Below are 26,873 nucleotides of genomic sequence, written 5' to 3'. Positions count from 1 at the left end.
ATGTGTGTAGTTGGGATCTTTTGTTGTTTCTGACACTCTCCAGGAAATGAACGATATCTGGCAATTCTTTCTAAATATAACCATGGAAAGTTTAGATTAAATATACCTTGAGAGTTTTCTTAACTGCTGTAGATACTATGAGCAACCTTCCAGAGAATTTAGCTAATCCTGGATCCTCGGGGATTTATATGACGATATTTATCCTGAAGTGATAATATGAAACACATCTTACTGGACGACATTAGTTACGACACCTCGAACACTAACCTCCAGATCTTGCAATGTGTCCTGTTTCTCCTGCTGCCGGTGCGCTGCGGGGTCCTCCTGACGCACATACCTGAAGTAGATGAGGTTGCCAAGAGCCCCGGCCATCAGAAGGTAGTACACCACCTCCACACACAGAGCCATCTTCTGATTCTTCTCTCCCATAACACCTGCTTCTGCTTCACACACACACAAACACACTCCTTCAAGAGCACGGCGACTACACATTAGCCTCTTAATATGAATTGTTCTTGTTTTTTCTGCTAGATATATTTGTATGTTGAAGCAAATAGTTACAGAAAGGAGAACTGGATCCACTGCTCTTTTTTAATCGTCAACTTGAGACCCTGCACTGTACAACGATGTCTTAAGGTTCCCACGTCCTGTATCACCCAAAACTCTTCTTGTGTGCAAATATACAAAGGGAATGGCCTCTATGATGATGCACTCGTGTAAGTAAACGAGATTATTGTTTAACTTGTATTCACCAGACATCTGTTATTGAAAACACCTGTGTGGCCAACAGGTGTGTTTGGCTCGAGACCCCGCTATAAACAACTACATTGTCTGCTAGTGAGGCATTTACTACGAAAGCCACAACAGAAAACAACACTCGCATATAAAAACAGCCACTCATTGAGACAAAACTGTATATACCGTAGAATCATATAAAGATGTTGGTTTATGAAGCGCATTTATTAGTGAGCTTTAACATGTACCGTATGGCGTTGAAACAGTGCTCTCTGTATTTAACATTATCTAAGAACACCAAGGAAAGAGCGCCAAGGAGTACACACGAGGTCCGGGAATGAGTGTGTGTGGAGTGAGTGATGTGTTGCTCTCGTTGATGTAAGGGTGTAAACAGCCTCTCTTGTGTTTTAACCCATACGTACTGGTTTAATTACTTTGCAATTATACAGATATTCAACAAGCTTATCGTTTATTGATGGCGGAGGTAAAATGAAAGGAGTTTAATTTAATTTTAAAACTATGATATAATTTTAATAAAAATTAAATATAATAACAAATGATTAACTTACAAGCACTAATCTTGCTTCATGCAACACATACTGTACATACTTATAATTAACATACCCTGAAATAAAGGAATATAATGCATATCAGTTATTAATATCCTAATAGTAATTTAGAACACTCGTAAATACAAACTTCCCTGTTTAACATGACTACTATGTACAGTAAAATCCAGTACGTATTCACAATCCTAAGGTGTAAGGGTCCCTGTGTGTGTGTGTGGTGGTCCTGTGTGTGTGTGTGGTGGTCCTGTGTGTGTGTGTGGTGGTCCTTGTGTGTGTGTGGTGGTCCTTGTGTGTGTGTGGTGGTCCTTGTGTGTGTGTGGTGGTCCTGTGTGTGTGTGTGGTGGTCCTTGTGTGTGTGTGGTGGTCCTGTGTGGTTTTTGGCACCCATTATAATTATCTATGTATATAAGTTGTTAGTAATAATTGTTTAGAACGCGCCATGTTCCTTGTAAGACGATGATTCATTTATGTTGGAGTTGTTCTTGTGTCTTACATTTCACTGAGGATAGAGAGTTGCCGTGTCAAGACGTCGTGCAAATGAGGGTTTTTCTCTTTGTCGATTATCTCTTTTAGAAATACATTTGGTAGTTATGAAGAAAAGCATCTCTGCCGAATAAAACTCGTATTTCTTTCAACAAAAGTCATAGAGGAAATGCCTTGCTTCTCGAGTTGTCATAATATAGCTTGAAACTTCTGAAAGTCCATATATAATTTTTGGTATACCGGCGGGCATGGGCAACCCGCGGCCCGCTTGCGGCCCGGACCATGTCTTTGTGCGGCTCGCGGAGTGATTGAGAAATTCTATTTAATGTGGCCCGCAGTTCAGGTAGATGAAGCTAGCCGGGGAAGTAAAGATGATTTCAGTGTCACCGAGGATCAACTAGCTCTTCAGTCAATGAAAGGGGCGACGATGGGAGAAGACCTTTTCTCAGAAGCAAAGTCAGTATCTGAACACCGAAAAGAAAAGGTAAAAACTGAGTGGTGTTACAACTGATGGGACAAGGGTTATCTATGGCAGGTTCCAATGTTGGCCTGGTTGCGCGAATTGAAGCAGAGATGTCTGATCGCAGCTTAAATCCTGAAGAACAATGTATTTCACTGTATCATCCATAAAGACTCTATCTATGCCTAGACACTTAATTTTAAGCATGTCATTAATCCAGTAATTACTTACATAAAGTTCATCAAACCTCGGGCTTTGAATCATCGCCAGTTCCCAGATTTCGTCTACTATTCTGATGTGCGTTGGCTCAGGAAAGGCTAAAAAGATGAAGTGTCTACCTTCATGGAAATGAAAGGTAAGCCAGTGCTGGAATTAAATGATAATGATTGGCTGGCTGAAATGGCATTTCTCGTCGATATTACGACACATCTCAAGGACTTGAACATCAAGTTACAGACAAGAGGTCAACGGATTCATGAGTTGCACAGCCACATCAAATCTTTTGAAAACAAACTGCGGTTGTGGCAGACACAACTTCGAAGAGATGACACATCACACTTTCTTACTCTCTCCGAAGTTTGTGGAAATAAATTCCTGGGAAAGGTAATAAATTTGATAGAAACTTGATGTTTTGAACCAGGAATTCCAATCTCGTTTCAATGACTTCAAAACTAAAGAAACCAGCCTAAACATTTCCACACCATTTCACGTTGTTGATGGCGCTCCAATTTATCTACAGATGGAACTGATCGAAGTTCAAGAGGACCGGGAACTGATATTTAAATTGGAAGATGTACCAGTTAACGAATTTTACAGCACAAATATCCAGGTTTCACGCATGAAGTTTATAAAGTCCAATGACAGATCCAGACTCACAGATGAGCATCTGGAGTGCTGCCTCAGGGTTGTAACCTCTGACATTCCTCTCTTGACTGTAAAAAGTTGGACAAAATTATAACCGAGTGTAAATAACAAATTAAGTCCCGATGTTTTACAAACTGAAACCCTGACTGGTTGTTTATATATCACCATTGAGTTATATGCGAGTGTCTCACAAAATGGAAAACATTGTGACTAGAATAAATTTATCTGCACCAAAATGTCTTATTAATTTTAACCTTGACTACTATTATGTCGCCTGCATAATTTTACTATTTCATGTTTTGATCACCTGAAGTTGAAATACTTTGGGATTGTAAATTTTTAAATAAATAGATGTGTCTATAGGTTGTGTCATTGTAATTCCTCGTACGCCAATATTAACAATGACATTATTCTGGTGGGTGTGTCTCATAAGTAAGAAAAATGCTGTAACTGTAGGAAAAATCAACGTATTCACAGACTGCTTCTTTCACCTTCTGTTAAATACTAAGAAACATTAACATTTTACTTCAAAAGTTATTACGATGGATTTGTTTCATATGTGGGAAAAAGACTAATTGTAAATTGAAAATATCGTAAGGTGGACGTGACGATAAACTGTTTCACTGTCCGTGCTAATACAATATTAACATCACTTTTTGACTAGGTAGGATATAAATTTTGGTGGGTTGGCCACAGAAAAATACCTATATCGTAATGCGGCCCATGACTGAGGAAAGGAGGCCCATGCCTGGGCCAATATTCAGTTTGGGTAACAGAAGATGGAATATTTTGGTCACAGTGACAGTTAATATTTTGAAGTGCACAACGCCACTACAGCCTTCATAGACCGACTTAAGATTACACACTGCAAATGTTGCTGTGTTAGAAATCCTTTACCAATCAACCACATCTGTGTCGTTACTGCTCTCTGATCCATCATATTCTTATACCCATAAGTTAACTTTATTTCATTACTATAATGTAAAAACTCATTTAAGAGACTTACTTAGGTTGCAGCACAGAGATTGGTGCCAAATTAATATGGCTATCACTTAACTTGATGCGTTGTCTTTTCCACAGTAATAACCCCTAATAATCCGAGTTCTGCATTACAGTCTAGACACCCTGACATCATCGTTGGCCACGCCAGGGTCACAGCAGGAGTCTGGTGTGAACGAAGATCGTGGACAAGATCTGTAGGAGTCGGACCCGCTTCTCCGTGAAGATAGAGTCGAGGACGCTGACGGCGGGGTACTGCGTGACGAAGCTGGGGAAGGCAAGGAGGAGGTGTATGGGATAGAATGAGAGGAGTAATAAGAGGAGGGAGGAGGAGAAGCGGAATATGTGGAGGAGACCGAAGACATTGAAGAGCGTGTGGATCGACGGCGGTGGGGCCGTGACGTGGGGTTTGACCTAGTGACCGATGTGGATGATGACCTCGGGCGCCACCTGCGGGAATTGGTAAGGTGAGGGTTAGCTAACAGTATGGGAGTATTGGTCAGCGAGTTTGGTACAGGTGGGCTGTGTATTGAAGTCTTACTTCGTTTTTCTTGTTTGGGGGTACACATGCACTTGTACAGATATACAAACCTGCATGCACACACATCTGCGCGCACACACACACAAAAAACGATAAATCATAAAAAAAAAAAAAATGCCATGTATACCCACCCTGAGGTTCCAGGCTGGGATGAAGATAGATCCGGGAGGATGGACGAACTGGGGTCGGTCTGGCTGGAGGAAAGGGAAGACCAGGTAGAGCTAGACAAAAGCAGCCATTCTTCCCCGCGGGTCGACATCTGGCGTGAGAGTTCCAGAGCCCAATCAAAGTCAGGGTCCTGTAAGAGTGAAGGACCTGGTGTTCATTCTTTCTCTCAAATTTGCTCATTGTATTTTTTCCTTATTTTGTGTCATTTTCTCTCAACCACATTCCTCTGCAAGTTCTGCCTTTTTTCCAGAGGTAATTTGTTGTATTCACTATAGACAGACATAAAGATTGTACATTTATACTATTCTGTTTCTCTCTCATATACTTCGACGACCGTCCCCATAGTAACTACCTGACCGTCACATTTATCATCCTCTTATACTCACAGTCTCTCTCCTAATATTAAGAACCTAATCTACTCTATATACTTTAATGTATACTGTTAATACCTTTACATCTACAGTTTGTAGAGGTTCAGGGACTGCATGCATCAAATCTTAGGTTCCACAGAATTAGCCCAGTCCCACCAAATTTAGATGCAACTTTTACTAATGTCACCATTGTCTTAAGAATTTTCCTGTCTTTGCGTATCACACAGTGTGTGTGAACCAAAACGTAGCTTCTCAAAAATGAAATTAGTGAAGCATTAAGAGTGTGTTACAATGAACCAAGACAAACTGATCTGCCTCGCCATTATTTCCCTAGAAAGCGATATCGCACACATGATTGACTTTCATGATGTGATTTCTCAGTTTGCTGCTATGAAAGCTCGAAAGGACAACTTTTAACTAAATATTTCCGTATCACATTACATGAACATAATAGTTTATTCTTCAAATAGTATATTTAATTTCAAGTTAATATTAGTAAATAATGATTCGCTGTAGTACGGGTATGTCATTTATAAGAAGAAAAAAATAGTTACAAATATCGTGTATGAATAATGATGATCTTACATTTCATTATTTTATGTTATCAAGTATTTCAGTCAACATGTGGTCGTTATTTGAACCTTAACGTTTCTTTCTTTCTTTTTTCAAGTAAAAAAAAGTTGGGGGGGGGGGGATGATACGGTGTCCGGAGTCCTTGGTTATCTGAACATGGCCCTGCTGCTGCCCTTACTTGTTGCATCACCTGTACTCCGTCCACTCCAGGGGCTTTGAATTCTTTTAATCTGACTACTTTCCTTTTCATTACTTCTTCTGTAATTGCGATCTCTCTTAATTCATTTTCCACCCCTGAGGTATACATTAGTTTAGGTACTGTGTGAATACTGATGCAAAGTATTAATTTCAGGTATTAGTGTTTGTCATCCTCCAGGGCCACCTTGTTTTCATCCTTTAGAGAGTTGACAGTATCCTTGGTTTTCATTTTACTCCTGGCATCTGCATAAAAGGACTTAAGATCTTTCTTAATATATTGGGCTAGTTTTATCTCGAAATGTCGTTTGGCTGATCTAATTTCTCGATTGGCTACATTAACGCTCCTTTGTATACTATACATAATCTACATGATGCCCTGAGCTCTACTATTTCTTCCACAACTCGTATTTTCTTTTGCAGGCATTTCTAAATCTGTGATTCATCCACCTGGCTTTGCTCCCCCTTCACTCCGTTTTCCGTTGTAGACATTTCTCTAATGTTGTCTCAAGAATTTCCATGAAATCTTGCATTGAGTCTTCTGTATCTGACTCCTCAATAATTTCCTCCCAGTTAAATTTCTGTAGATTATCCTTATGCAGCTAGTAATCTCCATAGTTGAAGTTATAATATTCATCCTCAACTAATTTCTCTCGATTATCAAAGATCGTATTTCATCTTAGTATGTAGTGGTCGCTGGTAGAAGTTAGTTTCTCCTCGATGTGGATCTCATCCAACATAGCTTCCTCAGGTGTCAAGACTAAATCTATGGAATGTTGTCGTCTCTCGTGGGTTCCGACATGTGTTGTGTGAGGAATGAATCTTGATTGAGATCTAGGAATTCTTCTCTCTTGGATTGTGTGGCAAGATTCACCCAGTATATATTCTCGTGATTGAAATCTCCCACGGTAAGGGCTTGTGCTCTGGATGCTGTCTGGATGACTATGAAGATCTCCTACTTTCTCCTCCAAGACCGAGTTATCCCTATAGTACACACATACTGTCATCTTGCTCTGTTTTAAGCTATCAAATCACACCAAATAGACTCGAATGATCCCATTTTGTTTAGCTCTTCATTAATGGTTACTGCCAGGTGCTTCTTGACATTCAGTAGTACACCACCACCTCTTGTGGCCTGTCTTTTCTAAATGGTGGGTGATACCCTAGTAAGTAAAATTCATCCTGAAACATTTCTCGACCTCAGGACTCGCCAATTCCAATAATGTTTGGCTCAAAGTCTAATTACACCAAGTCAACCCACGCGCAGGAGGGGGAGCTAATTATATGACGTCATTGGCCGTAGTCGAAGAAAACGGTAGTAAGGGAGGACTCGTATATTATCCAGGGTGAGACCACCCCACTGTATTAGAAGATATTCTTTCCATATCCCTTTTCTCATCCCCTAGCGCACTATATTTTTGCTAGCCAGTTGTACTTCTCATGTAATCATTATTTTTATGATATTCCTATTCTTATTCTTAAAATTTATAATAATTATTATTATTAATCCTTTTTTCCTCTCATTATTATTTATACTCCTATGATTTTGCTGCCAATATCAATGTAAAACCAATTAAGTAATCATAGAAATATGGAGCTAGCTACTTACTGAGAGAAGGAATACAAGAGTTAAATAAAACAGTTCAGGAAAATAATAAAAATTGTTAATGATTATAATTGCCACCATTCTCTCCCTCCCCAAGCTATTCCAGGAAATCAGTGATATTTAGTGTATGTATGTAAAGGTTTTCAATATATTGAAGATGAGAAGGCTATACAACAGCTTCAAGCATCAAATAGGTACTTTTCTCTCCTCATCCGGTTTCCTGACCGAAAGTTAGACTTTAGGGAATTTAAATTTAAACCTGCCATTGGCTCTCAAGTACTGCCCTTCCTCCTGCTGCACCCTATATATTTGCTGCATGCACAATAAAATCCATTATTTTTCTGTTTTTCATCCTTTGGAAATCGATGAAATATCATAGAAACTTTTATCATGTAGTCACGTAGCGGCAAAGGGCGAATTTTCGACTCGAAGTGGGTTGACTTTATTTAATTAGACTTTGGTCTGGTTATTCTGTGTTCCCATATGTGCTCACACCATCAATCTTATTAACTAGACCTTTGACATATGTGTATCAGCACTTGATTGACCCGGTTCCTATTATTGTCACTTTGAAGACTGAGTCTAGAGGGTTAGTAGAATCACTCTCATGTTGCTTGGGAATGTCTTCTCTTTGGGTTAGGAACTTAAAGCTACAGCATGCACTATGTTAATATTATTTACAACTGGTTCAATTCTCTCCCCTATTAGTGGGAGGGCTGGTATATATATATTACTTCGACTTCATCATTCTGTACTCTGACTATTTGTTCTCGTCTGATCTTTTTGGGCTCTAGTTGTTCCATTGTGTAAACTGGATGGCACCTCAGTCAGTATCTAGCTTGTCCAGTGGTCCTCCTTAATAAAGTTCACTATTTGTTTTACTGTTTTTTCTCCCTTTCTCGTTTTCAGTTTTTATCGATAGTTGCCTTTAATATTTCCTCACTGCTCTTTTGATCTTGCTGTGGAGGGTGGATCACATACTTAGTCACAGTTTTTCATGTAGATTTGGCAATCACATGTTCCAACGGAACGAAGAAACATCATTAACAGAGACCAAATATGAAACAGATCCGAGTATGCACGTTGTAAATGTAATTTAGTCAAATAAGCTATTATAGGTCTTATAAGGAGGTTCACATACCAAGACGGTCAGTCCCTCATAACGCTGTTCAAATGTGAGGTGGCTCCTCCTTTGGAGTACTGTCACCCCATCTGGTCCCCGAGATATGCTAGACTGTCAGTTAATAGAAAATATCCAAAGGAGGGCCACCAGACTAGTGCCTGCATTACAGCACCGCAGTTACCCAGAGAGATTAGAACGCCTACAGCTGTCTAGTTTAAACTATAGGCGGGCAAGGGGTGACTTAAAGACGTCTATAAACACTTCAGAGGACATTACTTAATCGAGTGTTCATACCTGGAGCTGGCGGCTGCCCATCCCATTAAGGATTACAGCTTTAGGCTGAAGCCTCAAAGTTCAGAAAATTGTCAGGGGAAACTTTTTTGGAGTGAGATTTGTGAACTCTAGGAACAATATGCCGGGGAGTGTTGTGAAGGCACTGATGGGACACATTCATTATACCAGAGCGACCTTGATAGTTTTGTGAATTTAATGCCCATTTGCTGTTACTCCATAAGCACAACTTCTGAGTTCCACACGCTTTTTAATCGAGATCCGTCAGACACACGACACGAACACATTACTGTACACTTCATTCTATAACGGGGCGTATTACTACAGTGATATGACGAAGGAAGATGTACGCGTAGAGTGACTTAGCTACTGACGTCTGAAGTGGTCATGAAGTCCGAGTTGGTGATGGTGTAGGCGGCCGTCTTGTTGTTGCTGTCCGGGTTGTATCCCACCACTCTCTGAGGGCATCATGTACACATATCTCATCACCATGTAAGTATGCATGCATTTATTTATGCACATAATTATATATTATATGCTTCTGTATTTAAATATGTAAATAGCATTAAAAGATATTCTGGTCTGAGGGTACCAATGCAAATATAATATTGTATTTCTTGATATTCATGACAACAAGGTTGAAGGTGTTGACGGTATACTTACCGTCTCGGTGTCTTCCTCAGAGTCACCTGACTTCCGGCAGAAACACTTTTTCAGCGTCTTCCTTCTGTAGTGGGGAAGGGCGTCACTGATGGTGTATTCTATGGTAGGATGCTATGGTGTGTGTGTGTGTGTGTGTGTGTGTGTGTGTGTGTGTGTGTGTAAAACATGTTAGAGTGTTATGAGGTGTTCTATGTACCGTGTAGAGTAACATGGGGTACATTCTTAAAGTTCATTTAGTACGAGTATATCCTATAGAGAGACTAATAAAGGAACAGTGTATCATAGAATAAAAGCTAAAAGGATACGTTCTATGGCAGCTATGGCAGGGCTCACTACGGCATGCATTGTACCCTAAAGTAGTAAAGTCATATGCCACATCGAAAGCTAGAAAGTCACATGCCCTAAGCTAAGGGTCCCCATATCTTATCTTGTCAAAATATACAAATGCAGAAGAATTTGAGATGGTGTAAGGGAAATGGCAGCTGGCAATTCCTACACATGACACTAAACTGCAAATCCCGCGTCAATCTGTGAGGTAGAGGGGGGGGGGGAGAGGTGACAACAGTGTTGATAAGAATAGATCATATCATGAGGCTGTCTGTGATGTACCTTCGCCCAGCTGATAGAGACATATGCTGAAACACCTAAACCTGGTTTGGTTGAAGACAAGTCCTGCTCATTAAAGAGGTATAATTATAAGCATCATTCTGGAACTTGCATGGAATTCTCCGAACATAGAAATATTTAGTAATTTATAAGAAGAAAATATTCTTTGTTGTTTATGTTTTAGATACTTCTTTTATGCTGATCATCGTATTGTGTCAGCATCATTTCTTATGTAGGATTTCTTCGTAAATTTGTTGTTATACTGAATTACTGCGCTTCAACAACTTCAAGTCTTTGAAATCATATTCTAAGTCGGTACGTACAATAATCATGTTATATATATATATATATATATATATATATATATATATATATATATATATATATATATATATATATATATATATATATATATATACTTTATATATATCAACATTTATTAGGCTAGTTAAACTATTGTAAAATTTTTACTAATCGGCCAAAGTAAATGCATGCACAACATTAAGTATAAGAGGTAGAAAGAAAAAGAATGCGAATAGAAGAAACAGACGCAGAAGAAGAGCTATATTATATAAAGAGACCATTTCCCTCCCCCAAATAATTATGATTCATATCTCACGTCAATAATGTGTTACATAATATAAGTGGGTGGGACATATCGATAATGTCCCATCCACGTATATTACCTAACACACTTAAATTGATACCTTCCACTCACTTACATTACCTAACACACTTAAATTGATACCTTCCACTCACTTACATTACCTAACACACTTAAATTGATGGGTCTATTATCTACAAGACCTAAACCCTTTATATTAACGAGTCTTAACGAGGTGAATCATGGACATGTTAAATGAGAGAGAGAGAGAGAGAGAGAGAGAGAGAGAGAGAGAGAGAGAGAGACTGAACACATGATCCACTTAGTGATGAATGACGACTGTGGTGATGAGTGAGGAGGGGAATACTCACGAGTGGATGAGTTTCTGGATGATGAGTAAGATGGCCAGGATGATGATGAGGACTAGGCTGCTGACGGAGGTGGGTACGGGGCTGTACATCACGCTGAGGAGAGGGTGAGAGAAAGAATGAGAATGAAAAGAATGGAAGAAAGAGAAAGATTATTAAGTATTACAAATATACAGATTTCTGAATTCAACATATGATATTAAAACAAAAATCCGACAAATAAAACATGTACTGTATTTGATAAACTGTTAAAATATGTCGAAATATTTATTCATAAGGACTTTGTAAATATTGTGAATAAACATTTTCAAGTCTAAGGTGTAATTCAACGCCAGTTATCTAGTGCATATGAAATTTTATCCGTGATTAGAGAAGAATAATCTTAAATGGCTAATTAGCGGAGTACCTAAGCGTCAATTTTTGAGGAATCTTGCAAATGGTGATATAGTACAAGCATGAAAATTGGCATGAAGATTCAATATGGGTTAATTATTAAATCTATCTGATTGGATATTCAAAATTCCAAGATGGCAGCCATTTTTCAAGATGGCCGACAAATGTGGATGTGAGATTTTCCTTTTTGGCATAAAAAAAAATTGTGTTCATCAATTCAAGTGATTTCAGTGTTGATTTCCATGTTTTTCAGTATGTATAATCTGAATTATGTGTTGAAAACTATTAAAGCATATATATTCTCCTTATCAAAATTTAATGGATTGAGAAACATCATCGCTGTTAAGGTACACAAATACGATGTACACAGTGGAGATACAAGTACACAGGTTACACAACACAGAACTCACAACACCCGCCGTGTGTAACATATAACCACCATTACACACAGTCACTGTACATAAGTATGACGTCATAATATAAACATAACATTATAGAATTCTACATCGTATCCTGAGAAGTAAACACTGCATCATGAGGGCCACCTAAACATTAGACGCCCGAGCTTATTTCACCTGATGATTAAACATCCTACTGCTAACCTAACCTAACCAAACCTAACCTAACCTAACCTAACCTAACCTAACCTAACCTAACCTAACCTAACCTAACCTAACCTAACCTAATATAATTTTCTTAAACTAATCTATATTACTGACTTAATCTTACCCCACCAGATAATGTTAGGGTGTTTCATCAGGTGATCCCATGAGGCAAGTAAGAGGTGTTCCCTGTATTATGCTGCCATCATAATAAATTGCCTCACCTGTGTTTTTATACCTTAACCTGTACTGTTATGTATAAACACGGTAAGACAACAACAGCACAAGAGTTTTTACAGTGACCCAAACTTGGCAAACTACACCACATTGCCAGGGATTACACCTAAAGACTCGGCACAGTAGCTTCTTATTATCCGTTTATCCTCCTGAACCACAACAGCCTATGAGTCTGTAATACCTTTAAACACATAACACTGTTCTATATCACAATGTCTTTTCTATTACTACTACAGGATGGGCAGCTGCCAAATGTTTCCTGTTAACCCTTTAGCTGCGGGAGGTTACCCTAAGCTAAATAAAAGCGTCTGGCGGTAGCTAGAATATTATGGCAAGTGCGGAAAATGCAAAGCTACTCACCATAACTCCTTGTACACGTAGCCACTCTCACACCTGCAGAACTTATTGGAACATTGCCAGCGGCTCATGCAGTCCTCTGTGGAATTGCATTCTGACCCCAACGTGCCTGTGGGAGAGGTCAAATCTGGTCAGATCACAGCTTAGGACTGTTTCCACCTACACCAGTATTGTTACCCCTCATGACTTTCTTTTTGATGCCTTCTTTATACACACACACACTCACGCACATACACACGCACACACACACACACACACACACACACACACACACACACACACACACACACACACATACGCACATACACACGCACATACGCACATACACACACACACACTTGGCGTCTGAGACTTTTTGTGACGACGACTGTGTTGAACAATACAATGAATTACAGAAACCTTGGCCAATACTGATGAAGGCCGAGTAGCGAGAACACAAGAGGAGATAATGAGGGAGAAAGGGAGACGTACCACAATCGCCACAGTAGTAGTATAAGTTGTTGCTGTCTGTCAGGTAGGTGTAGACGACGCAGGTGTCATTTGGACAGCGACACTTGTACGATATACACTCTGGCTGGGGCGACGTCCACTCTTTGACATCACAGTCACCGTTTGTCATACACGGCACATCTGGCACTGTCTGGCCTGTGGGAGGAGGGAGATGACGGGTGTGCACTGCCTGTCATGTGAGGGGAGGGAGACAGGAGTTGGTACCAGAGGGAAAGGAAGGGGAGACAGAGAGGTGGGTCTTGTCTCGTGAGAGGAAAAGGGAGTAGAAGAAAGGGAAGGATATGAAGATGACGAGGAAGGAAGAAAAGGTAGAGGGGTCAAAAAGGGAGATGGAAGGATCGAAGATATAGATAGATGGAGGGTGGATGAGTATAGAGGGAGGAGAGAGGGAGAAGAATGTAGCAAAGGAAGAAGGTAGCCTTTTGTGTGTGTGTGTGTGTGTGTGTGTGTGTGTGTGTGTGTGTGTGTGTGTGTGTGTGTGTGTCTGTGTGTGTGTCTGTGTGTGTGTCTGTGTGTGTGTCTGTGTGTGTGTCTGTGTGTGTGTGTGTCTGTGTGTGTGTGTGTGTGTGTGTGTGTGTGTGTGTGTCTGTGTGTGTGTGTGTGTGTGTGTGTGTGTGTGTGTGTGTCTGTGTGTGTGTGTGTGTCTGTGTGTGTGTGTGTGTGTCGCTAAATTACGATAAATGTTCGGTAAAGCCTTAAACAAATCTCCCGTTTTGACTAAATAAGGATGTGTTTTTGTTTTAACTTGATGGAAGTTCATTTCATATATAACCAAACTAAGCCTAAATTAGATCAGGTAAAGTTATAGTTATTTAGTTTAGGAATGGTTAGTTTAGTAATAGTAGTGTGTATTTATAATTTGTGTTATAATTGCCTCCATGATTTCCGCTATAAACAGACCAGCTTGGATATCAAAAAACAAAGAAATATATAGATATTATCACTATTTCATAATCATCCCTATTTTACGTGACATATTTATCACACTAATTAAAGACAATCATCCAATTAAGCCGTAACGATGTTATTACCCTGTATTATCATAAAATAACCAAGCTGTAACTAAATTAGGTTAGGTTAGGTTAGGTTAGGTTAGGTTAACAATGATGCTCCCAAACGCTCACCTCTGACACACCCACCAGCCGTCATCACCAGTAGGAGTACACACACCACGTCCCTGCATGATGCCCTTCTTGATGATCTCAGGAGCCTCATATTCATACCCTGGATCTCTTGAGGGGTGGTAGTTCAGGTGTGGTAGTTCAGGTGTGGTAGTTCAGGTGTGGTAGTTCAGGTGTGGTATATAAGTCAGGGTGGAGATTAGCGATGAATTAGTGTTAGGTAATTCGTTTTCAAGAGCTCACTGGCGACCGGTCATAGGTAGCCAGCTTCAGGGGGTCGCTGGTGATATGGTTGCAGCTAACGTGCAATAGGTAAGAATAGTCTTCTAGTTCTAAGAGGTCATTGACGATAGGTAAGTACGTGAAGCTTGGTGTCAGGTAAATTGTAACTGATTAATGTGGGCAGTCTAGCGCCAGAAGGACAAAATTAACACTCTGAAAAATCTTATGATGTCACCTTTGACAGGTTACAGGAGGGTGATCATAGGTGACTAACGATGGATTTGGCTTCAGGTCACTGCTATTAGGTCAAAGTTTGAAAGAGACTCTAAGATAAATATCAAATGTAGGCGTCGGTTCATACTAACACCAACGTTTCATGACCACCACCACTACTGTCAGCTGGCAACGGTATGTTAATATACTCCTTTTCCCGCGTGTGAGACAGTGCAGGCAACCAACACTCATAGTGACCACACCAGCCTCGAGGTAATCACACAAATCTCGAATATTTTCAAGGACTTCACATTTTTTCAGGGAGTTTCAACACACCCAAAGGATCACTCAATTTAACGTTCTTCAGTTAATTAATCACACGTTTTACAGTAGCATCGACCATGGTATCAGTGCAAAGCTTGTCTGAAGATAATTAGAAGTACTATCAGCATAAACCACTCCGAGTATAGTTCCGTATACACCTCAAGCTTCTGTCACGGCCATTACTGCCAGGTGGGTGAGTAAGACTATACCTGCCTCACACAGTGTTGCCAAACCTGTCGTCGACTCATGAGTGTTGCAATAGGTTAATACAGTACGTGGTAAACACATCCCTCTTGTGACCTGTTTTAACCATGATTACTTTTTCATCCAACTGTTATTAAGTTATCAATATTATGAATGGATTTCTGGGACATTTTAAACAGGTCGTAAGAATATGTTATAGATGTTTTGTTTATGGTAATTCTACTTTGAGGTGGTGATATGGGCAGACTGTTTGTGGTGGTCGTTATCACAGTGTTATCTGATATAGCGAGGAGGGAGGGAGGGGGAACCTTGCCTCACTCTTGTTAAAATGGAACAGAAGTAGTCGATAAATTAATTATGTTCTTTTTCCTTCCCTCAAACTTCCTGTCTTTCTACCCTTCCCTCTCTATGTCTGTCTATGGCTCTGTTTTCTGTTCATTTTCGTCTATAGTACTTCTGTCTGTCTGTCTGTCTGTCTCGCTGTGTCGCGGTACGTAATACACACTATTGCGTACCGTGACAGAGAGAGAGAGAGAGAGAGAGAGAGAGAGAGAGAGAGTCTAAAATCCTCAGCTAGCGGTTCTTGCAAGTGACTCCATCTTTGTGTATATGTATGTCTGTATGTCTGTGAGTATAGACGTCTGTGAGTATGGATGTCTGTGCGTATGGATGTCTGTGCGTATGGATGTCTGTGCGTGAGTATGGATGTCTGTGCGTATGGATGTCTGTGCGTATGGATGTCTGTGCGTATGGATGTCTGTGCGTATGGATGTCTGTGCGTATGGACGTCTGTGCGTATGGACGTCTGTGCGTATGGACGTCTGTGCGTATGGATGTCTGTGCGTATGTATGTCTAAATTTATATATATATCTGTATTTTTGTTCATAGTTCTACGACCATATCATTATATAGGTGGTAACTATGGAACTTTCTACCTATACATGGTTGATTGTCTTATGATATATCGATATCTTACTTCCTATGAGAGATTAGAGAAATATATATATATACCCTTAACATATAGACCTTGGTTTAAGATACTCCTAAAGTGTTAAATATGGTGTAAAAACCTAACGATGACAAGAGAGAGAAGTGAATGCCTGTAACGGCTCTCATTAAAGAACGAATTTATATCTTCGCCATCAGAGACCACGTAATGTATGAGATGGATAATGTATCAAAGTACACTGTGAAATGACCTAAAACATAACCCATTAATACAGGTTTCCAGGAGATATTTAACCTGTTTCAACTATTGGTGTTATTGACAACATGCTATCAGGCGATGTTATCCAGATCATTGATAAACAGTGGTTCACCATGACCACCAGCTACGTGGAGGTTTTTACTCTGTATACATGGTGAATTGTCCTCAACCTTCCCTCACCATTAATCATCTTATACCAATCTTTCCCGCTTTAATTAATTGATCTCGAGTCTAGTTCTGAAATATATACCGGGAAAGAGAGACCAATACTCTCTCTCTCTCTCTATCGACATCAAGTGATAAAAAAAAAATATCCCGGTACTAATGACGCACACAGACCACAGGCATATTATTAAGCTTTCATCATTATCATCCACGAGTTACATACCGCGGCTCTCCCCCTTTCCCTGACTCCTCCCCTTCCCGCTTATCGTCCCCGTCACACACGCCCCCCCTTCCCACCCCTTACCCCGCACCCCCCATCAATCCACTAGCGACTCCTCCAATAGTCGCCTCACCTGTATAAGGGTCTGCCACGCTTTCAACTCCCGCTGGCAGCTTCTGCTAGAACAAACAGTATATCCTCCACCGGTGTCTAGGATTACAGAGTGCAAGTGTTAATTATATCTGGAAAAAGAATCCGTTAAACTATCAAGAGTATAGCGAAAAATTTTGAAAACCCAGAAATAAAAATACTTTATAATGTGAGGTGAAGGAAGTTGCTTCATAACTGTTATCAATGCAGTATAGGGCTTGCCACCGAAGTGATATTTGTTGAAACTGACTACAGTTGTGGTGGATATTGTGCACTATTCACGAGACTATGGTCCGTCTCTGGTGACCAATGGTACAGGGATAACAAATCCAACTCCTAGAATGCCTGTACCAAACAAAAAGCCTCTGAGAAAGGGATAAGTGACGTAAATCAGAAATGCTTACAGCCCATCAATGGCGGGTGATGATGGTGGCAGGCTGTACCCTGGTGGCCGGGGCGTGCGGGAACCCCTCCAGGAAGGCGAGGACGACCCAGCCTGTAGTGCAGGAGCTGGTAACCCCAGCCACCACCTACACCAGCGTCGTCTCCGTGTACCTCTGGCCACGGAAAACACCACTAATGTATACAGAATACAAGAGGAACACGAACGATGAAGAATCAGATAACCTGAAGATTGAAGGTATTGTTAATTTCTATTTTTGTTTATAACTCGTCTGTTATAACTGAACAAAAATTTTCCAGTGTTACTCTTGTTGGCAATGTTTGCTTCTTTATACAGTTTCCTGAAATTATTGAAATTCTTAACTTGTTTTTTTTAGACACATAGTTAATGGTATGTTCTAACTTTTCATTGCTGGTGAAAGAAATAAAATTGTACGGTAAGCATAGGCAACTGTGTGTAGGTATGTTTGGGTACATGGAAAAAATCTGATGCGAAATCGGCATAAAAACTGTGATTGAATGCGTGATCCACCATTCATAGGAAGATCAGAAGTGTGGTAAGGAAACATACGTCAGCATATAATAATACCAGCAGCTGTCGAGGAAAACTGAAAACAAAATACTGAAAAAATAATAAAATTTCTTCGGAGCAACACTGGATGAGCGAGGCACCGTGTAAGGTGCCATCCAGGTCACACACGCGGACACCGAAGATAAGTTTTAAGTATTTAAATATTATATAGTCACTAAGGCAGAAACACCTGTAAGATCGTAATACTGTACACAGAGAAATTACATCTAGGAAGGAGTTGTGACTATTAGTTATGTAATCCCAGTAGTAAAGAGATTTCTTCGCGCATATTGTAAAACATTGAACATCACAAAAATTGGTATTATCACTTACACATATCCCAGGGACACAGTGCCCCCTGGCGGGTAATAGTTGAACTGAAAAATAGATAAATTGATGAATAAATACATAAATAAATAAATATAGAAATAAGAACAATATGTGGAGTTCAGCTTTCATCACGATCGAGGAAATGGGGAAAAGCACTAACTAAAGTCACTGACATCATTTTGACATCACAGAGACGCTGCTAATTCGAATATTTTGAAGTTCTTTGTCACCAAGACAATATTTAGAGTAAAATAATATCGCATTGTGAATTGTGCTTAAGGCAAGGAAGTTCCTATAGATGGTAGAATCTTGACTCAGAGAAACCAGTTATTAACCTTAAATCTTCACAGTTGACATAAACGTCCCCGACACATTGCCCCCAGCACGCACCCCCTCGAGCTAGTCACTGGTTCCCGCTGGTGACAGCTGACAGGCTATCTCTCACAGGTAAAATTACGCGCAGCGCTAAAACACAGGAGACGTGTTATGCAATGGTGTAGTGGTTCAGAGTTTGCGACCTCAGCGGCACCGCGGGGTTTGCTGTCATGCAACTACTGTGAGGAGCAATTATGCAAAAATTGTTCGGTTGAGGACGGTAAAGGCTATAGGTTGATCTGTCAAACTCGACGAAGTCTCGAGCTTGTAACTACCATTAGCCTGAATGAAAAAAAATGAAGAGGCTATTGCAGATCTTAAAAGGAAAGATAAATTTAAAATAAAAAACAGAGGAAAATTTGATCCTTTGAAACAAAGATTTTTAATAAGGCTGAAGAAGCACTTAATAGAATAGAGGAATCAGTCAAGAAAAGTTATGACAGGGACACAGAAGGTGGTTGAGAGGGATGCATGATCAGAACAGGTCATACAGCAGCTGGGGGCTCTGCAAAAGTGGTCAAAAGTAACGGAAAATACCTATATGGGAGAGAAGGAATGCCAGGATTGTCTCGAGCGCAGGAACAATATATTCTTGTATAGAATACCTGAGACCTGAGAGTCAGCCAGACGAAACTGATAAAAGGAAAACACATGACAAGATGAAATTTTGGAATAATTGTACCGAGGCCCTGAATTTGTCAGCTGGGCCTAACGAAGTGAGTAGGTTAGGGAAAAAGCAGGAGAATAAGCCAAGCCCCCTTAGTATCACAGTAGAAAATGATGTAAGAAGTGGGTTATTATTAGACAGGTGTATGTGTGTGGGTGTGTGTGTGTGTGTGTGTATGTATACGTATGTGTGTTTGCTCGTGTATGTATGTACTGTATATATTTGGGTGTGTACATATACTTACATAATTTGAAGAAAATATTTAGATTTACTGAAGAGAGAGAGAGAGAGAGAGAGAGAGAGAGAGAGAAACCCACATATTCACCATTATATCTCTTCCTTTCCTTCCCCTCAGGTGTTAAGGTGCCAACCCTGAATTGTGAAAGTGATCAGGTGTGCTGGGAGAAGTACTCAGACCCGATGTTAATATGTGTTAAGGGATTATGTCAGTGTTCCCCTCCATCCTGTTGGGTCTACCATTACGAGATAACTACCACCTTCACCGCCAGAGATGTCTTCAACTGCGGCACCTGCGGTAAGTCAATTATAGCACCTGTGGTTAGTTAATTATAGCACCTGTGGTTAGTTAATTATAGCACCTGTGGTTAGTTAATTATAGCACCTGTGGTTAGTTAATTATAGCACCTGCGGTAAGTCAATTATAGCACATGTGGTTACTTAATTATAGCATTTGTGGTTAGTTAACTATAGCATTTGTGGTTAGTTGATTATAGCACCTGTGGCTAGTTAATTATAGCACCTGTGGTTAGTTAATTATAGCATTTGTGATTAGTCAATTATAGCATTTGTGGTTAGTTAATTATAGCACCTGTGGTTATTCAATTATAGCACCTGTGGTGAGTCAATTATAGCACCCGCGGTAAGTCAATTATAGCACCCGCGGTAAGTCAATTATAGCACCTGTGGTTAGTCTATTATAGCACCCGTGGTTAGTCAATTATAGCACCTGTTATTAATCAGTTACACCACCTGCAATAAGGTTACAGCACGTCAGAACTTAACTAATGATATTGGTCGTGACTCGGCAGGTGTACTCGGCTCGTACTGTGACTCAACCATTACATGTGACTGGCCTGGCGAGTGCTGGGACGATAACTTCTGTCACTGTCCAAGAGGCGAGAACGATAACAACATTTGGTAAGTTCGAAATTTTCTTACTGCTAGTTTGCCATTTATAACACCATCCTGCATTCGAAGTTTGTATTTATTTTTCTTCACAAATTCTCCTTTTAATCAAATTTTAATAATTGTTTTCGCATATCTTGAAATATTATGTTTAAAATCATAAGGAAAATGTAAAAACAATCAGTTCCATTGTAGATCCCCCGCCCCCAAAAATTCCGTACCATAAGCCTGTATTATGGTAATATCACACAATGCAATAAGTTGGAGTATTATTGGAACCATAAGTTGATATTAGTAATACTATTATTCATGAAAAGATTGATACCATTACTCATAATTATCTACCATGAGCACCATAACTATTAACCATCATTAAACTGTCTTAATTTTGGTACCATCACCCACCTTGACCACCATGATTTCCATAAAGTATCCTCACCTTGACACCAACACCCACCATAACTACCATTAAGTCATAACACTGGCAACTACCATTAAACCACCATAACCTTGATACCATTACTCACCATAACTACCATAATCTTAGCACCATAACCTCTCTTCCCCCCTCCAGCATCACAACAGACTCCAACTGGCCGTACAAGACAGCTATTGGCATCATCTCTCTCATTATCATCATTACTCTTATTATGATCATACACAGCTGCTGCATCACGTAAGTAAGTCTGTCTGTCTGTCTGTCTGGTAATTTCTCTCTCTCTCTCTCTCTTTCTCTCTCTCTCTCTCTGTTGTTTTCCACTAATATCTCAATAATTTTCTCCTTTCTCTCTTCCTCTGACCTCTAAGGCATTTTAGTTTTGTGGTTGGTCTTATAACACGGATAAATAAAATCATACTAAAATCATTTGTAAATTAAGAATAAAAAAAGGAGTTGTGGTAGTAATAATAATAATGATAGTTCCAGTAATGTAGCTACAATAGTTGTAAGTATTCATTTCCAATAGTTCTATAAAATGTACAGTTGCTGAGAAAATTCTCTAAACATAAGACAATATCTGGCATTTACTTCTAGGCTATATTTATAATTGGTTTATATATAATAACGCTGTTTTATATTGAAACAACAAAATGAAAAGACAAAACTAAATATGAAGAAATTCTGGAAAAAATGCTAAAATTCTAATCCTCCTCACCTACTGCCAAGTGACCAGGGAATAGAGAATTTTGTCGGCAACTGTACATCTCTATGTCTCGTGTTTACAGAGAACTTATAAGTTATCTGAAAACACGAGAGGAATAATGTATTTGTGTCTTCAATAGTCCACCATGGAGGCAGCAGGAGCGTTGGTGCTGTGGCCTGTGTCCAGGAGCGAGTGGCTTTGGGGTGAGTAACACGGAGAGAGAGTGAGTTACGATGGACAGTAGTTGGTGTGAGTGTATGTCACTTATTAGTCTAGCCTCGACTTTCACTAACCAGGAAGCTTCTTCACACATGGACTCTGAAGCCGCTACACAAGTCCTTCATAAATAAAACAATGGTTCAAAGTGACGAAACCCTCATGAAATTATAATATGTGGAGGTTGATTCGTGCATTGTTTTGGTATTTCAATTTTAATTTTTATGTTAGTGTTTCTCTTACGACTTTACCTTCGAGAAATGTCATTATCTTCGTGGGGGGACCCCTGAAATAGAGACGTTTGGTGGAGCTACACTGTCAACTGTAGTGACCAGGGCGGCCATACTACACACTTACTCATCTCAAGGTGACCACACACGGGATATTAGAGTTATTCAGTTCTTCAAGTTGTTCTAGTTCTCTCTCATTCTTCTTCTGTTCTGTTTCTTTCGTTTTTTTATCCCTATAATGCATTCTGTGGCCACGAGAAAAATGTGACGCTAGCAAACTTAAATACCTGAAAAAACATCATTGAACATTATACAAAATATGAGATATAAACAAAATCTTACTCGGTAGTTTGGTCAACAAGGCCTGGTGAAGTGGTGGCCGTCGGTCACAGTGTAGCGGAGGTGAGGTAGTACGGCTTCTTCTCCTCCTTCTCTTTACTTATTGAGTTCATATTACAGTTATGTATCTACTTATTTTTATTGCCATGCGAAATTATGACAAGGAATTTTTCCACCGATCAGCGCCATTGTTACAAGACTACTGCGGATTTACTAATAAGTTTGCTCTTTGAGGTAACTGTACTTGTTTATGCTGTGTATTGAGAGACAGTACAGGAAAATAAAAAACAGCTTATTACTGTTTCAGCAATCCTCTGGAAATCTGGAGCTGCCAGACTCATAAAAAAAAAAGATGCGTTATAAACTTTCTAAGGAATGAAAGATCTTGTTGATTTCTCAGTACTCTGAGGGTTCCAAATACTTCTTTGACTTCCTATAAAATTGGAAAGCTTCATGGATTTTTTAATTAAAAATTTTACAGATATCCTGGAAATTTGGTGGTGTCATGGGCGTCTTGAAACTGAGAACTCTTGGGAAAAGATGGAGGTGTACAAGGACCAGATAAGCTGTCTTTAATGCGAAGATTTCAAGGAGACATTAAGGAGGGGGGGGGGGATCAGTGGAACAAAAAACCTTAAAGAAAATCTATGTACACATTAGCAGAGGAACTTTTGAATAGAGGAGCAGAAAAAGTACTTTCCTAAATTTACTACGACAGAAGGGCATTAGAAGAGAGGAAAAAAGTACTTTCTTAAGTTTACTACAGCTAATGGGCATTATATAACAAAGACGATTGTTGGAATACATACATACATACATACATACATACATACATACATACATACCTCCTTGCTACCCACAACATTGAGGAAAGGGAAAGTTGACAAGTAAAAATACAGTGATTTATCTAGGGGTTGAAATACATGGATGCAGCAAGTAAGGAGCACAAATTTAAGTTATGAAAGAGACAAGAAGATTATCATGTAAACGAAGTAATTTAATAACATTTATATTAATTATTGATTAAGTAACAACTATGCATCTACTAAAACACACCATAATATTACCCAATTATTCATACTTTGTGCATTAAATACACCTACTATAAACAACAACACAAAAACCTGATAGAAATGGCAGCTCAGGTAGCAAGTCAAGGCTGCGATGACCAACCACAAGGAACCAGGGATTAACGGTGTAGTCCACTACCAACAAACCATCACAACACCACCAGCAGTAGACCACACCCCAGGAGAAGAGGAATACCGTCAGCCGCAGAACAGAAACTCGGCCTACCAGGCAGACACACTTGCGTCGATACCTCTGTCTAGTCAGATGGGAAACTGGTTCTGAATCTGTGCTCACTGGGGTCGAGTTGTTTCGTGAAGCAGTTTCTTCTCCTGGTGTCCAGTTGGAATAAGTGATGGTTATGGTGGTAGAGTGAGGGGGGGACAGAGCCGTCACAATACGTACTACTAGTAGGTTCATAATTATATGTTTAAAAAAAAAGAAATAAAGAAATATATATATATATATATATATATATATATATATATATATATATATATATATATATATATATATATATATATATATATATATATATATATATATTACCTTCTGTGGAGTCACCATTATCATCACAAGTCACCATCATCACAAGTTGTCATTACCACCACAAGTCACCATTATTATCACAAGTCACCATCATCACCATAAATCACCAATAATACTAAAGTCACCATTTCACCAACAGCACCGCCGTAATTCAACTGAGAAGACTCCAGCGTTCACCATCCAGAATCACTATGCAAACTATGTAAGTAAATTTGATAATTCACCAGGTTAAGTAAGTCATCAGGAGGATTATTCAGAGTAGCTGAGTCACCAAACAACAACAATAATGATAATACTACTACTACTACTACTACTACTAATAATAATAATAACTGGTAATAGTTTGCTGTAATTTACACTACTTCATTTGATGACTTAAATTTATGTTGACGTTCTCCAGGACTTCCCATTGTCCTCTACGGTGTCCCAGAACCTAGAGGGAGGCTCTGGTGATGGTATTGTTGGCGCTATGGCGTTACCGAGCCACCTGAGACACCAACGGACCTTGTCCATAAGCAGCTCCAACGGGGAAGCAAACTCGACCATCTCTTCTATATCGACCACCGTGACCAACGTGAGCGATGTCAGCACTGTGGGCGTTGACGAAGCTCGCCTTACTTCTCTTAATGCCGATGCTTGTGTATCGGAATCATCTATGGAGAGAGGTGCAGTTCATCCCGGTGGCGAAAGAATTTTCACAATCAACCTGAACGTTTCTTCGGAGATGGTGAACTTCCAGGCGCCCTCAGAGGCTGGTAGTAGTGAAGCGGGGTCCTCTGTTGGCTCGTCAGTAAGCTGTACTCACGAACGCTGTCAGTTATGCCTACCAAAAGGCCCTATGACTCGACCTTCTACTGTACCCGTCATAGGTACCACTTCAACTGGAGGCGGAACCCTTCCTCAGCACTCACTGCCTCCATACTCCGTCAACGTAAAGAACCAGTTAGAGTCCACTCGTCTTTAAGGCTTAGTGATGTTATTTTTCTTATTCTTTAGTATTTTGAAGAAGAAAAGTTTTATTGGAAATTTCTTTAACTTCTCATACATCTCGGCACCCGTTTTTTGTTATGCCTTGAGGATGGGTCTTGTTGCGCCTTACCATCATCTTGACACACTGGCATGACTTACATATTAATACATAATACTTCAAAAATATTCCACTTCCTCCACTCACACTCCACCAAGGGATACTTTCTGTATTTGTCTCTCCATATTCCTTCTCTCCGTTTGTCCCATCGTCTTTCACTGCCTGTCTATAATTTCCTCGTCACTGTCTTCATCCACTATCTCAACTCCACCCGCTCTTCTCCAGGTTATAATTAAAGGTCTATTGTATTCAGTAGGACATATAGTGGTATCTGTCTTTACGTCGATCATGAAAACGCAACACACTAGGATACAATCAGGTGTTAGAAATAGATAGAAAATTCTCTCATGATAATTTAGTTTCGTGTCTCACCTGTCAGATGTGAGTCAGGTAACTATAATATCATGATACGAGATGGAGTTTATTATGATTATTGCATTATGGTGATGGAGCTATGAGACAAGACTGAACTTGGTCCTAAAGAGAGTCGTAGCTTCTATGCCCTTCTCCCTCCCACGCTGTGATAACCTGGTGTCTCTGCTGTGCTAAGTTGATGTGACTTTTGATGGCCTTATAAGTTGTGAATGCGCTGTTCCAGATGACATGAACACAACCTGAAGGAATATTAGGGTTAATACAATTTCGTGATGTTGAAAGTGAAAGTGAATCCCCAGGCCCTGACGTGGGTCATTGACCTGTGTCCCGGTAGGATAATCCCGTGAGAGAGAAAAAGGCGTCACCGGTTGAATAGTATGGTAGTCTTTGTAGCCAGGATGACCACATTGACAGCTTACCTCTTCAGCCGCGAACCCGCAACAACTGAATATCTGTAACACAACTGTAAATAGATATAAAATGTCTGCTTAATATTCCTTGATTAGGAGGTTAGGTCAGGTTCTGTGATTGTCGTTTCCATGTTCTTGTTTAGTATCATGCAAATAACATATCCATAATTTTAGTGCAATTCTATAAATTCTTCCGTGTGCTGTGCTTAGGGTGATGGTGGAGGAGACGGATTAGTGTCCGAAGGAGTCTATAGAATTGCACCAAAATTTCTGGTGATATTATTGTATGATACTAAACAAGAAAATGGCAGCGACAATCCACAGAACTCAACAGCGCCTGACCTAATCAACTTAACCTCATTTAACTTCCTAACTAGGGGTCTCCGCCTCCCCACCCCGGCATATTAATAGCCACCATGTAAACTGTACAGGATAATTCATCTATGCTACAGTCTAAAACCAACATTACCACAACACTTAAAAAAAAAATGCTGCAGGCTCTTAAATGATTGCAAATTATGTTTACAATTGAAAAGCAAAACTAAAAATAATAAATATATATTTTTTATGTACGCGTGTATAGTATATCTGAATTGACCTAAAACGCAGTATGAATTCTTGGAGCCAGAAAGTGAACATATTAAGTTGTATTTACTATGTTCTGCCTGGTAATTCTAACTCCCTAAAATAGTATATACATAAATATTTTTTTTTTACATTAAGTGAAGGATTGTCTTGTATACACTTTAGGGATTAATATATATGTATTTGTCTATTAATGATATTTTTTGTTACCTGTTTTACCTCAACATTTGGAACAA

General features: G+C 39.6%; 2 protein-coding genes across 2 annotated transcripts; one reads left to right on the top strand and one right to left on the bottom strand.

Moving 5' to 3' along the window:
- Positions 1 to 1,599: 1,599 nt before the first annotated feature.
- Positions 1,600 to 15,468, bottom strand: LOC121867291. The gene is made up of 8 exons (XM_042367184.1): positions 14,443 to 15,468; positions 13,280 to 13,453; positions 12,812 to 12,917; positions 11,223 to 11,315; positions 9,642 to 9,705; positions 9,353 to 9,436; positions 4,783 to 4,949; positions 1,600 to 4,560 (listed from the first exon to the last, which is right to left on the bottom strand). The coding sequence occupies exons 1-8, from the start codon at positions 14,537 to 14,539 to the stop codon at positions 4,221 to 4,223; spliced, it is 1,125 nt and encodes a 374-aa protein (XP_042223118.1). The 5' UTR covers positions 14,540 to 15,468; the 3' UTR covers positions 1,600 to 4,220.
- A 1,626-nt stretch (positions 15,469 to 17,094) lies between these two features.
- Positions 17,095 to 26,827, top strand: LOC121867289. The gene is made up of 7 exons (XM_042367183.1): positions 17,095 to 17,785; positions 19,846 to 20,025; positions 20,540 to 20,648; positions 21,211 to 21,312; positions 21,918 to 21,981; positions 24,320 to 24,382; positions 24,581 to 26,827. Exons 1-7 carry the CDS (start codon positions 17,542 to 17,544, stop codon positions 25,142 to 25,144), a joined length of 1,326 nt encoding a protein of 441 aa, XP_042223117.1. The 5' UTR covers positions 17,095 to 17,541; the 3' UTR covers positions 25,145 to 26,827.
- Positions 26,828 to 26,873: the final 46 nt, after the last annotated feature.

This window comes from Homarus americanus, unplaced genomic scaffold, assembly GCF_018991925.1.
Source record: "Homarus americanus isolate GMGI-L3 unplaced genomic scaffold, GMGI_Hamer_2.0 scaffold6317, whole genome shotgun sequence".
NCBI lineage: Eukaryota > Metazoa > Arthropoda > Malacostraca > Decapoda > Nephropidae > Homarus > Homarus americanus.
The sequence above is the reverse complement of the archived record's forward strand: the minus strand, read 5'-3'. Positions and strand labels throughout refer to the sequence as shown.